The sequence below is a fragment of the Populus nigra genome, chromosome 4 (genome assembly GCF_951802175.1).
Source record: "Populus nigra chromosome 4, ddPopNigr1.1, whole genome shotgun sequence".
NCBI lineage: Eukaryota > Viridiplantae > Streptophyta > Magnoliopsida > Malpighiales > Salicaceae > Populus > Populus nigra.
Genome location: NC_084855.1, coordinates 20,498,207 through 20,513,581, shown reverse-complemented (window position 1 = coordinate 20,513,581; position 15,375 = coordinate 20,498,207). Strand labels below are relative to the sequence as shown.

The following is a 15,375-nucleotide window of genomic DNA, read 5'->3' as shown; positions in this document are numbered from 1 at the left end:
ATAAAGGAAAAATAAACAATTTCCAAAATTACAGCACTAAGTCTTTTCATTCCAAATAGCTAATGTCAACTTTAACTCACCTTTTCCCACAAAAAAAAAACTTAAAAACAAAATAATCAAACTGAGAATTGCCTAGAAGAAACTACCAAAAAACCCAAGCACAATTACCCTCACTATCCTTATATTTGAGTGAAATGTACCAAAAGCTACTAAGTATTGGATAAGTAGCTTAAGTTTCTCCCAAACCACTATAACTACCATATCCTAATTGGTACAAACTAGAGCTTACTTGTGAATATCATGCAAGCATGGCAGGGCACAATATTAACTCTTGCAACCAATTCAAAAACAAGCTCTTATAACTAATTAAAGCAGGATGGATAATGTTTGATGAAGCTCCTAATATGAATACAAATCCTCTACCTAATCATATTACAAGTAGTGAAACTATATATGCACTAGAGATTAGAGGCTTTAGGACCTTGAAGGTGTCTATGGATGAGATCTATAAAATTCTTGTAAAAGCTACATATAGGAAAAATGGTTACGAGAATAGGCTAATGAATGAGAGTTTTGCAAGCATCACCAAAATGAGGGTTATATGATTGATCAATGCAAAGATTTTCACAATGAAGTGATATAGATGTTAACTCAAGATACTTTGCGAATTAAAGAGGCAATAAGTAAATAGATAATTATAGTTGATGAACATTTGAAGATAGTTGTCCTTTGCATCAACAACTTAGAGTATGAGGATAAGGGACAAAGTATGGAGACAAAAGTTAAAGTTGAGGTTGAGATGCTGCCTCAATTGTCTATTCATATAGTTGAAAAGACTCGTGCAAAAGCTTTTATGAGGAGGCTAGCAGATGGGAAGAGACTTTAGAATTGGAAAGATAAGCCTCTTCCTTCGTGTTTTTTTTTTTAAAAGTAATTGCTCTTGTTTAATCATGCTTGTTAAGATGTTTTATATTTGTTTTGTTTTGTTTACTTTTCTGATCATGCTGGCAATCTAGTTCATGATGCGACAAACTTTTCCTTTGTTAATGAGCCTTTATTTTAATGCGATCATTCATTTTCTTTGTTCAAAATGTGTCTTGCTTCCTTTTTACTTCTCTATGCAAATACACATTTACACAAGCATGCCTTTTGCCTTTTGGAATTCTAAAAGTGAATCTTCTACTAATCTATTAGATCAGGATTCTTTTGTGTATTTCTCTCTATATAAACTTCGAAAAAAATGATTTTGCAAAAGATCAAATTTCAATCAAAAGTTTTTGGGAAATCAAAGTTTTTAGTATAAATTCAGAAGTCAATTTGATGTTTGTTTTTAATAATTGAGTTTTTGAAATTCAATTAATCTTCTAATGAGGTGACCAAACGCTTAAAAACCTGAAAAATAAACCAAAGACCATTCATACTAACTTTAAAGCTGAGTTTTAGTTGGCTGAATAATAATGTATAATTTAATTTCTTGGAAATGTTTTTTTGCATATCCAACTAATCACAATGGATGAAAGCAAAGCTTACTGGTCCTATATATATGCGTTTGAGATGATGAAATTCCATCTTTTATAATCCTTTCATAATACTTGAAAAATATCATTTGCAAGTCCCTATTGAACCTAGTAATTTTTTTTCCTTGCAAAAAAACCCTGACTTGGATCAGACCCCATACTAAGAGCAAGTACAAAGAATATAAGAGTAATATGATATTGGATTTATTCAAAATGATTCTCAATAATCAATGGAAAGATCAAAAATGCTAAAATAAAGTTAGAGGCACATAGAGATTTTTAAAGGGGTTAAACATGTCGTGTAAAGAAAAATGATGATGGTCAAAATCAAATGAAAAAAACAAAGACAAGTAGTCCAAGCCCGTAATCACTTTTCTTAGGCTTATATCCAAGCTCAAACTTTGATCTGCACACTTTAGCTTCATCACATTGATTTGGAAAGGAATCCCATTCTTTAAAAAGCATTTGGCTGCAATGCTTACTACTTCTGGGATTTTTGGCTTTCTCAACACTATACCCTTAGGAACCCATTCGGTATTCATGATTTAGAAGGAGTGAATATTCTTATCTCTGTAGTCTTCAGCCTTGATGAAAGGTATGACCACATTTCTAATCATGAAAATTATCTATTTAGCTTTGATAGTGATCCATCCCGTTCAAGATGTATTTCAAACATTGGTGTAGTGAAGAAGCCATTACTCCAGCTGTATGAATCAATGGCCTCCCCAATAATATGTTATAAGAAGGGTGAATCTTCATTACTTACAACGTCACCAGGAACATTTGTGGCCCTACATACAACTCCACTTCCAAGGTCCCCACTATTTGCCTTGATGAACCATTATATGCTCTCTCTATCATGGTACTGGGTTTCACATGCAACTCATCGACAAACTATACCTCGGCAGCATGTTCAATGCAGAACCATTATCAACTAGTACTTTTCCTATTAAAATGTCTTTACACCATACTATGACGTATAATAGCTTGTTGTGCCTAGTACAATCAAAACCCATTTCATCTTTAGTGAAATACATGTAATTTGAGGCTTGAATTCTTCCTACCAATTTTCCATAGCTTTTTTTATTGATTTCTTGAGGCATGTATGCCTCATTCAATACCTTATGCAAAGCCATCTTGTATGGTTCGGAGCTCAAAATCAAAGACAACAATAATATTCTAGCAGGAAGTTTCTTAAGCTACTCGATAACACTGTGTTTCATCAGCTTCAAGAATTCGCTAGTTTTTTTGTGACAAGTTTGTTTATCTTTTTAGTTATGTAGACCACCTCCTTACCTTTGGCTTTCCTTTGTTTTTCTGGTTCTTTTAGAGTGAAACATCTGTCATTAAGAGTCAAACCTCCGAATTTTGCTTGAAAAACTAGTGGTTGTTGGGTGCCTTGGAAGGAGTACCCGTAGTTATGTGGTAGGGCACTATAATCTTCTTTATGTGTTTTTATTAGTTTAGACAGGATTAACTTGGGTGGCCTACTTGCAGTGAATTGCACTCGTCATACTTCTTTATTAGGTGCCTCCATCATAGACACCTCTTCATTCGTTACTTTTTCAACTTAAAGCAAACCTTAGTTCATTATCTACATCACTTTGTTGCGGAAGCCTTCGTACTAACTGATCAAATGGCCTTCTTCACTGTGATGATTGCAGTACTTCACGCTACCTCCTTCATACCTTGCATTTACCATCACATGGTAAATTCTATCCATTAACACCCTCAAGCTTTTTGAGTGTTCTACTTTTAGCATGTTTACTGACTCATTACTCGAAGTATGATTGGGTAGAGGGTTCGTATTTATGTTAGGGGTGTCTTTAAATGTTATCCACTCAGTTTTAATCAGTTGCAAAAGCTTTCTCTTGAAGGCATTGTAAGTATGAATGTTATGTTCTACAACGTCGACATGGTACTCGTAACTGAGATCTAGTTTGTACCAGGTGGTATAAGGTGGTTGTATGGGTGCCAAAGGTACGTGAGCTACTCGTCTAATGCTTAGTAGCTTTTAGTACATCTCATTTAGGGGTAGCGATAATAGAGGTAATGGTTCCTAAACTCTCTGGTAGTTCTTCTTTAGAAAACTTTCAGTTTGGGTTTTTACTTGGCTGTTTTGGGGCTTAGATTTTCATTGATGTTGGCGACTTGAGATGAAAGGGATGAAGTGGTGTATCTTTGGAATTGGCTTTTCTTGCCCTTTATAGCTACCTTTAACATGATCAACCTCCTATTTTTTTCATTTTAAAACCCTTTTTCTTCATGGATGCAAAGATTCTACCACTTTTTACTCCTTGTTCTATACGCTCTGCCACTACCACAACATCAGTGAATTGTTGTGTTGATCTACACATCACATGCTCGTAGTACAACGCCTTTAACGTGTTGGCAAATAAAGTAACCATTTCTTTGTCTAAAAGTGAGGGATGCACCTGTGCCGCTAAATCTCTCAATCTCTATGTGTATTCCCTTATGCTTTCCTTGTCCTTTTTTTTTCAGATTAGACAAGCTAGTTCTGTCAAGAGCAATGTCCATACTGTACTTGTATTGCTTGATGAAAGCATCTACAAGATCTTTCCATCTACGGATCTTTGTGTTGTCTAACCTTATATACCAACTCAACGTCGCTTCACTCAAATTATCCTGGAAAAAATGTATCAGTAGTTTCTCATCATGTACTATATTGCAGTAGGATTTGAGATGGGTAATAAGGCATTGTGTTTCGGTGTATTTGATGAATTCAGGAACTCGAAACATCTTTAGTAGTACTATGTTTAGGACTAGACACATCTTTGCGCCTTAACTGGGTCATATAAGTCTACCCCTTTGATGACCCTTATCCTAGCTTCTAGTGCTATCATTTTATCTTAATCAATATCATCAAATGATCTTTTCTTATGGGATTCATTTGCGAATGTATCTACGACTGCCGGTGTTAGCGCTGGTGTCGTTGATTGCATGAATGTTGGATTGTGTTGGGGATCTTAAGCTTGTTCTCTGTTGCGATATCGTGGTTGCACAAATTAATTGTCCTAACTTAAAACACAATATACAAGATAGAATAGAGTAAACAAGGGGCGATCCCACGAGCAAGGTTCAAGTCAGATTTTTATGCTAGATGATATGTAATTTGGGGGAGTTTGGAGGTTATCTAGGCTAAAGCAAAAGAAAACAGAAAAAAGCAATCAATATTAAATCAAAGAAAACTGAAATTTATCAAGAAAACAAACCTTGGTCGCAAGTCAATGTCCACCTACAGAAATCAGAACTAATAATGGAAACAAAATGTCAATTTATACTTCGAATATTTATCTTTTCTTATGTTGATTAGTTAACAGATCCACTGTATAACCAATCCTAATCATCAAACAACCACAGTGTCCGCACTAGTAATTTAATTGTAAAATGAATGAAATGGAGTTTACCCTTGATGAAGGTAATGCATGTAATCAAAATGGTGTTAATGTTATTAATGTTTCCTTGAAAGGATTAATGATAATTTATGTAATTCAAAAGTTTTAAATAATTTCATTGAACAAATAATTTTAATGTTTTCATTTGTCTTATAGGAGAAAAGATTGTGTATCTAGACTTCAGAATTGATGTGCATAGAGTTCATAGATAGTATGAAACACAAATATGAAGATAAATTAATGAATATGTGGTCAATGTAATGTGAGACTCTAGGTACATAAATGGACCAAAGGAATCCAAAAGGTTGATTTAAAGCATTAACTAAGTTCATGGATAGATGGGTAAATATTTGTATGATATAAGGAATATTTAAGATGTAAAACTATATGAATTAGCCATTAATAGGCATAAATAATATTTTAAATTGAAAAAAATATATGAATAAGCCATAATTGGTAAAATAGATGTGGGGTTTGAAAAGAAACAAATATATGAGAAGCTAGAACAATATATAATGAGCTAGAATAAAATGAGTGTTTAGTTCAAATGAAAATAATACTAAAAAGATAAAATGGGATATAAATTAAATGTGATTGGGAGATAAAATATTGAAATGGATTAAATGTAATTGTGAAATGAAATACGGTATGAATTAAATATGGTTGTGTGATAAAATGATAATACAAATTAAATATGCTTGTGAGGAAATAAGGTATGAAATGAATCCGATGAATTTTCAAGAAATGATAATTTGTATTAAAAAGAGCTAAAGAATAGATTGTAAATCAAAGAGTTGTTATGAATATGATGTTTATAGTTAATGTGTATAATAATAAAAGAAGAGTTATCAAAGCTCATGAAAATGTATTATATAGAAACTAACTTAGTTTGTTGTGCTTGTAGAAAGAGTAATGATATTGTTTTTGTTTATATTGTGTATGTCTTCTCTTCTCTTATTCTTCTCTTGTTGTTTAATGATTTTTTTTTAATTTTTTTTTCTTTTTAGGCTCAGGAAAACTCAACATTAAGATAAGATTTTTTTTTCCTTCTCTTTATTTTTGTGTTTTTTTTATATTTTATTCTGTTAATTGTATAAATGTTATTAAGTATTTTTTTTTTAATTTTTCTATTATTAATAATTGTATAAATGTTAATGGAAAATTTTAATTTTTTTTTAATTTTTCTGTTATAAATAATTGTATGAATGTTGACGAAAACTTTTTATTTGTTTTTAATTTTTCTGTTATTAAAAATTGTATAAATGTTATTGGAAATTTTTATTTTTAAAATTTTTTTATTATAAATAATTGTATGAATGTTGATGGAAACTTTTAAGTTTTTTTTATTTTTCTTTTATTAAAAATTGTATAAATGTTATTGAAAATGTTTTAAATTTTTTAAAAACTTTTCTGTTATTTAATGATTGTGTATAGATTGTTTGAATTTTTTTTTTAATTTTCTATTATTCAATGATTGTATATAGATTGCTAGATTTTTTTTTTAATTTTCTTAACTTTTCTATTATTTAATGATTGTATAAGTGTTATTGGAATTCTTTTAATTTTTTTGGTTCTTTAAAGATTTTATATAGATTGTTGGATTTTTTTTATTTTATGTTATTAATATCGTTATCTAATTTATTTGGTGGTGTTAATAAACAGTTTTTAATTTTATGAAAAACATTTTTGAAAAAAATAAGAAAATAAAAAAATAGTAGCCATCATAAATAAAAAAATAAAAAATAGTTAGGATAAATGAATAGTTTTTAATGTGAAATAAAGTTGTTATAATTATAGTATTTTTACTGTATCAAAGCATTGTTTCTAAAATGTTCCTAGTCGATATTCTTTTAAATACTGGATATTTATTAAAGTCATACAGACTTGTATATATTATATTCTTTTCTTTATGAAATAAAGCAGTTGTTCTCATAAGTTGAGGTATAAATGATACCTAGAACTAATAAATAGGTACTTGTTATAAGATATGTACACTGAACTGATCCGCATGAAAATTTCATGTGGAAAGGTTACATATATCTATGTAAAGGCTTACATGACATGTACCTAGAATTTATATTTAATCCAACATATTAAGAACCCAATATCTCACACACATTAAGAACCATGAGTAAGAAATTAAACTGGGATGTTTTAATTAAATATAGTTTGATTAAAATATATTTTAGAAATTAAGGACTAAAATATAATTAATAAATGGATTATATTTCTAGATCTAGAAAAATTAAGTAAAGACTTGATTGAGTTAATTTATAAAATTATCCTAAATTAATATATGGATATTATTCAAAGAGAAAATTGATGTTTTGCAAATTTATAGGATTTTTTATATTTTTCTATAAATAGTAAGTTATGCCTCTTATTTTGAGTTGTTGTTTGTTAGAAAAAAAATCCAAGTAAATCATAGAATAGAAAGTTAGCACTCTAGGCAAAATAATCCTTCTATCCTAAATAGGAACTTAAAAGATTTCTTACTAGTGGTTCATGTGGATTATTGTTAGAGTCTGGATTGGATGACTTATGATTTACAAAAACTTATCCTTTAAAAAATTATTCAAAACCAAAAAAGATCATATTTTTAATTAATAAATTCTTAAATAACTTTAAATCAATCTAATAAAATTTAAAAACTTATATATATATATATATATATATATATATATATATATATATATATATATATATATATATATTTGTGCGAGTAAGAAGGTCGGAACTAACCGTTTATATGGTGAAAAATAAAAAGGATAAACATGCAAGTAAATATAGCTAACAGACACTGACTGTCAACGGATGGTGGACCACTAAGGGTTTTAACTCTCATTTATCTTAATTTTATGTCATCGTTTGAAATTCAAAAAGAAAAATAAATAAATCAGTGGCATGTATTCTACCAAACATTGCGTGGATCAAAAGACTCTGTCTCTTCTTCACTGCTTCTTCTTCTTCTTCTATTCCAGTTTGTGTTCCGTTAGCTCTCCGTTTAATCTGTTTTTATTCTCATATAAAGAGCAAGAGAAATAAAGAAGAAATAAAATATAAAATGAGTGGTCTTTGAAAAAAAAATACAAGAAGAGTACGATAATAAGAAAACACAGGTTTATCAAGAAAGCTTCTTTAATGCATTTAATATTTAAAAACATGGCAGCAAGAGGTGGAGCAATGGGAGTTTCAAGCTTCCCATCATCACCTTCATGTTTCAGGAAGAATGGCAGGGCCACCTCCTCTACTACACTCCATTTGGTATGTACGTGCCTATTTTGAAACAAATGCATGCAATCATTTGTGCCGATTCTATTTCATTTTTTGCTCCTTTTTTTTTTTTTAAAAAAAGAAAAATCTGAAATTGAGCAATTAAACCTCGGAGAAGAAAGAAGTAAATTAGGCTTGGTTGTGGTGGGTTTTAATCCATTTGGAAATTATTTTTTTTCATGAAAGAGATACAAAAGGAAAATTCAACTCAACTGAGATAAATAATATACTAAAATTTGTCTGCCTGAAGCTGCAGGTCGTCCCTTTGCCTGCAAAAAGTGCAGAAAGAAAGATCAAGAATGCAGTGAGGATACTTTAAAAACCACCATTTAGATATAGCTTCGGCTGATCTAAAGATATACATGGGGCTTAATTTCCTGATCTGGAACATGAGAATTTGATAAAGCTCCTCTCCTTTTACTTGGCCTCTTGATGACAAATGAAATGGAGTGTCATATGAGTTAATCTCTTAATGCACAGACTGACGACATTTTGTATGATCCGTGTGACCAGCACAGCAGCAGATGGCTAGCAAGTCAGTAATACCGCGTAGAAGAATCACGTTCTCAGCTGTGCAAGAATCGTCTGCTTCCACTGGTATAAGCTGCCACATTCTTGGTGCATAAGTACTAGGTCTAGTTGAGCTCAAGTGTCAATGTTAAAATTCAATGAAGAAAAATCTGACTATTTTGTTATGGTTCAATAGTTGCAGCTGATGCAAATTAGGTGAAGCCAGTTGAAAAGAAGGCACCGACAAAGCCCAACAAAAGTCCTGCTAAGCCACTTTCTCAGTTGATGGAGGAGGATGTGATCCCTTCTTTGAAAGCAACTCTTGAGGCTCAAGATCATATCACTGAACTCGAGCTATCTTTCGAAGACAAAAGAGTCGGTATTCCACTTTGTTTCATAGCTGTATTTTAGCCTAAAATGTCATTGTAAGCTATCCAAAATTGCTCCGACGACCTTTTCCAGTTGGAAGGCTCCTTCCTAAAGAAGGGCACTCCTTATTCATTTTGGGCCTTCTTCCCTGACGGAGTCCTCACAGGTACTCTCATTTTATAGCAGCTTGAGAGTTCAAACTGTAGCCTATCAATCTTTCATTTTACATGAAACCCGGCGTCATTTTCTTGTTGCCGGCAGGTCCAAAAGGGTTTTCTCTATCATCCTACGGTTCAGGGGTCAGCACAGTTGAGCCTTTTCTGATCGATGAGAAGAAAATTACTGAAAAACACATCGTATTTTGGGTCGAAAAGCGCTTGGCAGCTCAAGGAATCATTCCTGTGTGGCGAGGATAGTCCCTCGCCAAGTTTAAAGTTCATTCAATTCATTCGAGATGATGCATGCGTTAGTTCGAGTACGTGCAAATAATAAAATAAAATTATTTAAGAATTTTTTATGATTTTATTAAATAGATTTAGAGTTATTTAAAAATTTATTATTTGAAGATCTGATTTTATTCAGCTTTGAATAATTATTTAAAGATTGAGTTATCATAAATTATAAGTCGTTCAGTTGTTCAGCTTCCAATAGTAATCCACACGAATCACCAATTAGAAATATTCTAAAATCCATATTTAGAAGAGAGAGATAGATATATCTAGAGTTTTAGTTCTCTATTCTATCCAAGAAAATCTAAAAAACCCTATAAATTAAAAAAATATATCAATTTGCACCTTAAATAGTAACCATATATTAATTCAGAATAATTTTAGAAATTAACTCAATAAAATCCTTACTTGATTTTTCTAGGTTTAGAAATATAATCCATGTATTAATTATATTCTAGTATTTAATATCTAAAATATATTTTAATCAAATCATACTTAATTAAATCATCCCAATTTAATTTCTTACTAATGGTTCTTAATGTGTGTGACCTATTAGGTTCTTAACATGTTAGTGCAAATATAAATTATAACTCTAATGAAATAGAATTAAATAAATTAAATAATTTAATTTATTATCAATTCAACAATTGATTAATTTATATTTAAAAATCAAGTGCATCATCTAACAATGAATCATGATCCCCCAAATATTAGAAAAGTCATTAGCGATTTGACTTAATCTTTCAATGATCGGTTTCTCAATGTTATTAATATCATTTCATTAATAATGTTCTAATTTAACATTAAAGCATGAAATATGTTTGTCATGTTAAATTAGTTTGTTCTCTACATAATAGTCATTAATCGTTTGAATAAGATTTTAAACTCTTTTCAAATCTCATTTTACCTTAACTAAGAATTTCTATGTCAATACTATTTAAGAACAGATGAAATATTTTTTCTAATTCACCTAGGGTGATGAATCCTCTCTTGATCACTCAAGTATCTTCATATAATTCATGCAATACTCAATGCTTGCCTCTTTATTACCTCGATTAAAACAACACGTAATAGGATCAAATGATAACATTCTCTATATAAGATAACTTAGTGATTTCAAGTATAAGAATCACTTACACGACCATCATGTGAGCCTTTCTATGAACATAAGTGATCTTTCCATATGAAATTCTCATGCGGGTCAGTTTAGTGTACATGTCTTATGACAAACACCTGCATATTAGTTCTAGGTATCACTTATACCTCAGCTTATGAGTACAACTGCTTCCTTTCATAAAGAAAACTACATGATATGCACCGGTTTTTATGGCTCCAATAAATATCTAGTATTTAAGAGAGTATCGACTAATAATATTTTAGAAATAATACTTTAATGCAATAAAAATATCATAATTATAACAACTTTATAATTTTCTTTGCAAAATATTTTTGTCTCATAAACTTTATCTTTACTCTAGATTCATTAATCTAATATTATATAAATATTAAAGATAAATAAATATTTTATTAATAAATATATATTTATATCATATATAGTATTTATATCATATATAATCAACCGATTAGGTATATGATGACATGTTAATGCACAATCACCGATTGTTTTGCTTTTTTTATTTATTAACATGGATGTCCGGGTCAGTTTGCGTGCATCTTAATTAATCTCACGGGCCCTGAAGTTAACGACCATGTAAGTCTCCAGTGGTTATCATAATAGCAACTATATGGTTCAAACCTGAGATAACAGGAAAAACAAACCTCTTAGTACCAAGTTTTTACCACTAAACTACATAGTTCAGTTTTTTTATTTCTTTTTATTAAATGGAAAAGATGTTACATACCGTTTATCCAAGATAAAGACTAAAAAAGGATTTCCCTGATTTGTCTTGGGAGTTTGTTCAAACCAGAGAATAAGTGACAATAGTTACGCAAGGAAGGCTGTATTCCTGTAATGCCATCGATCAACATGCCATGTAGCCAATCATATTAAATATGGACATTTGTTTTTCAATTTTTTTATTAATTTATTTTAACAATTATATTTATTTTAAATAAAAACAATATTTCCAACTAAAACCATGAGATAATTAATAAAAAAAATCTTTTATAAGAGAATTCAAAATAACTGTATTTTATCTTTTTTTAATTTAACGACGTTAAAAAATTAATTGACACCTAAAACTTTTTTTAATGTGTAAAAAGATTTGGCTGGCTACCCCGCATCTAGTTTTCCGTATACGTTTTACTTGTACAGTTGTACGTTTCCTAGCTTTCCCTCTCTCTCGTTTTAGCACAACAACACACATACGATTCGTGCTCCACTTTTCCTTCTTCTTCATTTGCCCCACGCGAACAAGATCACGGAAGAATCTTCCACTTCTGTTATATCAGTGAGAAAGAGATAGCTGTGCGTAACACTTTTGGATCGAAGGAGGCGTCTCCGGATCCGGATCCGATCTTTCTTTACCCGGACCGTTTGTCAGTTTTCTAGATTGATTAGAGGCAACTCCTCAAGTCTTTCTGCAAATTTATTGTTAATTGGATGCATGTGCATGTGTATGCTATATGTTTGGATTTTAGATCTAGTTATGATGCGATGCGACCCGCTATTGATTGATTTAAATTATTTTTTTTTACTAAGTTAGATCTAACCATACTGAGATGATGCATGTATCTATAGATAGATGGATGTGTTTATGTTGATTAATGGATCTATTAATTATTGCCATTTCCTAAGTGAAGTTGAGAGCCATAAACATCGGCGTGCTAGTTTTCGTGTCAATTCCATCAGCTCTGTTGCTCAAGATTAGGTGGTTTGAATGGTATTGACTTAAAGTTGTTTTTGTTTGATCCAGTGGCTTTTTACCTTTCTGGTAATCAAAATGAGGGCGCCCATGATCTGCTGGGCTTTCCTTCTGCTGGCTCTGTTTGGGAACGCATGTAATGGCTTTTATTTGCCTGGTAGCTATATGCACACGTATTCACCTGGGGATGCCATCTTTGCCAAAGTTAACTCCTTAACTTCTATCGAAACTGAGCTTCCCTTTAGCTACTACAGTCTCCCTTACTGCCAACCCAAGGAAGGAGTCAAAAAAAGTGCGGAGAATCTTGGGGAGCTTCTTATGGGAGATCAGATCGATAACTCTCCTTACAGGTTTAGAATGAACGTGAATGAGTCTGTTTACCTTTGTACCACCAAGCCTTTGAGCGAGCATGAGGTTAAGCTTCTGAAGCAGAGAACACACGATCTATATCAAGTGAACATGATTTTGGACAACTTACCTGTGATGAGGTATGCCAAGCAAAATGAAATTGACATTCAGTGGACCGGGTTCCCTGTTGGATATACGCCACAGAATAGTAATGATGATTATATAATCAATCACCTCAAGTTCACTGTCTTGGTTCATGAATATGAAGGGAGTGGTGTTGAGATAATTGGTACTGGGGAAGAAGGTCTGGGTGTGATCTCTGAAGCTGATGAGAAGAAGGCATCTGGTTTCGAGATTGTTGGTTTTGTGGTTGTTCCTTGCAGTGTTAAGTATGATCCTGATGCGATGATAAAGCACCAGATGTATGACAATGTCTCATCTGTGAGCTGCCCCTTGGACCTTGACAAGTCTCAGATCATAAGGGAACAAGAGAGGATTTCCTTCACCTACGAGGTTGAATTTGTGAAGAGTGAAATTAGATGGCCATCACGATGGGATGCTTACTTGAAGATGGAAGGTGCTCGTGTTCACTGGTTCTCAATCTTGAACTCACTCATGGTGATTTTCTTTCTGGCTGGTATTGTTTTCATCATCTTCTTAAGGACTGTGAGAAGGGATTTGACAAGGTATGAGGAATTGGACAAAGAAGCTCAAGCACAGATGAATGAGGAGCTTTCTGGGTGGAAGCTTGTTGTCGGTGATGTGTTCAGAGAACCAGATTGCTCAAAGCTTCTCTGTATTATGGTTGGGGATGGTGTTCAAATTACAGGGATGGCGGTAGTTACTATTATTTTTGCAGCCTTTGGTTTCATGTCGCCAGCTTCACGAGGGATGCTGCTGACAGGGATGATTCTGCTGTATCTTTTCCTAGGTATTGTGGCGGGCTATGTTGCAGTACGTTTGTGGAGAACCATCAAAGGAACTTCAGAAGGATGGAGGTCTGTTTCTTGGTCGGTTGCGTGCTTCTTCCCTGGAATTGTCTTTGTTATCCTCACAATACTGAACTTCATTCTCTGGGGAAGCCACAGCACTGGTGCAATTCCAATCTCCTTATATTTTGTCCTTTTGGCCCTCTGGTTTTGCATTTCAGTGCCACTCACTCTTTTGGGAGGGTTCATGGGGACACGAGCCGAGGCAATTCAATACCCAGTAAGAACAAACCAGATACCAAGAGAAATTCCTGCACGGAAATTGCCATCATGGGTGCTTGTCCTCGGTGCTGGAACCCTTCCCTTTGGGACCCTCTTCATTGAACTGTTCTTCATTCTCTCTAGCATCTGGCTTGGACGGTTTTATTATGTCTTTGGTTTCTTGCTGATAGTTCTGCTGCTACTAGTTATTGTCTGTGCTGAAGTATCTGTGGTTCTTACCTACATGCATCTTTGCGTGGAGGATTGGCGGTGGTGGTGGAAGGCTTTCTTTGCTTCCGGTTCGGTATCAATCTTTGTCTTTCTCTATTCCATCAATTACTTGGTTTTTGACCTACAGAGTTTGAGTGGACCTGTGTCAGCCATACTCTATCTGGGCTATTCACTGATCATAGCAGTTGCAATCATGTTATCTACTGGCACCATTGGTTTCCTTACGTCATTCTACTTTGTGCATTACCTTTTCTCATCCGTAAAGATAGACTAAAAAGTTGCTATTGGTGTCTGCTCCTTGTGAAGAGGAAATTTTCTTGGTTCACATTTTTTGCGTTTGCTAAATTTGTGCTGTATTAAAGACTCAAATGATATCCTGAATTCATCGAGGCCTGTTATATTCCGAGATTAGAAGACATGATAGTTGTTTAATGTTTTGGTTGTTGCAGTTGCTCTATAACGTCGTTGTATTATTTTTATTTTTTTACTTAGTTGTAATGCTCTCGTTTGATAAAATAAAAGTGCAAATGGCATCATGCAATGCAATGCAATTCCTTAAAATCTCTCTCACAATTTGTTTCTTTTATCTGATTTCTTCTTTCTTAGTTTTCATTAGTCAAACAGAGTTCTCAGGGAGACTGCTGGAGAAGTAAGTATTTATCTGGTCTTGCCATGTTTCTCGATCCAGTGAAGCCTTGCCCAAAGTAACTGACATTCTCTAGGGGACCTTCAATACTTTGGCTATAAAGAATCTTGCGTGCGTTGTTTGATCGGAGGTTGTGTGCGTTGTTTTGTTTCATCTAGAATGATTAAAATATTTAGTATCAATTAAGAAACCAGAATAATTTTTATTTTATTTTAAATCTTGGTCTGTTCTAGATTTTTAGGATAAATTTTGATCAGAATTTTTCTCAATAAGATTGATTCTAGCTATAGTAGCTAACTTGGATCTTGAATTACATTAAATGGATGTAAATATTATTTTTAATGGAGAATTAGATAAATATATCTATATAGACAACTTATAGGTTTCAACAAGAAAGGACAAAAACACAAAGCATGTAGACTTTTGAAGTCAAATAATGATCTAAAATAGTCTTCAAAACAATGGTATATTCAATTTTATAATGCTATTTATGACTAATTATATAAGTTGAACATACATACATGTTTGTATTTAGTACACATGTTAAATATAGAAAGTATGTCAAACAGATAAAAGAATGATTTTCTCACACAAGCAATCA

General features: G+C 32.4%; 2 protein-coding genes across 2 annotated transcripts; both read left to right on the top strand.

The window, feature by feature from the left end:
- The first annotated feature begins 8,095 nt into the window (after positions 1–8,095).
- LOC133691760 (uncharacterized) lies at positions 8,096–9,602 on the top strand. The gene is made up of 4 exons (XM_062112354.1): positions 8,096–8,197; positions 8,933–9,091; positions 9,179–9,251; positions 9,347–9,602. Exons 1-4 carry the CDS (start codon positions 8,096–8,098, stop codon positions 9,499–9,501), a joined length of 489 nt encoding a protein of 162 aa, XP_061968338.1. The 3' UTR covers positions 9,502–9,602.
- A 2,169-nt stretch (positions 9,603–11,771) lies between these two features.
- On the top strand, positions 11,772–14,669 carry LOC133691931 (transmembrane 9 superfamily member 12). Its single transcript, XM_062112559.1, has 2 exons — positions 11,772–12,057; positions 12,411–14,669. The coding sequence occupies exon 2, from the start codon at positions 12,438–12,440 to the stop codon at positions 14,400–14,402; it is 1,965 nt and encodes a 654-aa protein (XP_061968543.1). The 5' UTR covers positions 11,772–12,057; positions 12,411–12,437; the 3' UTR covers positions 14,403–14,669.
- Positions 14,670–15,375: the final 706 nt, after the last annotated feature.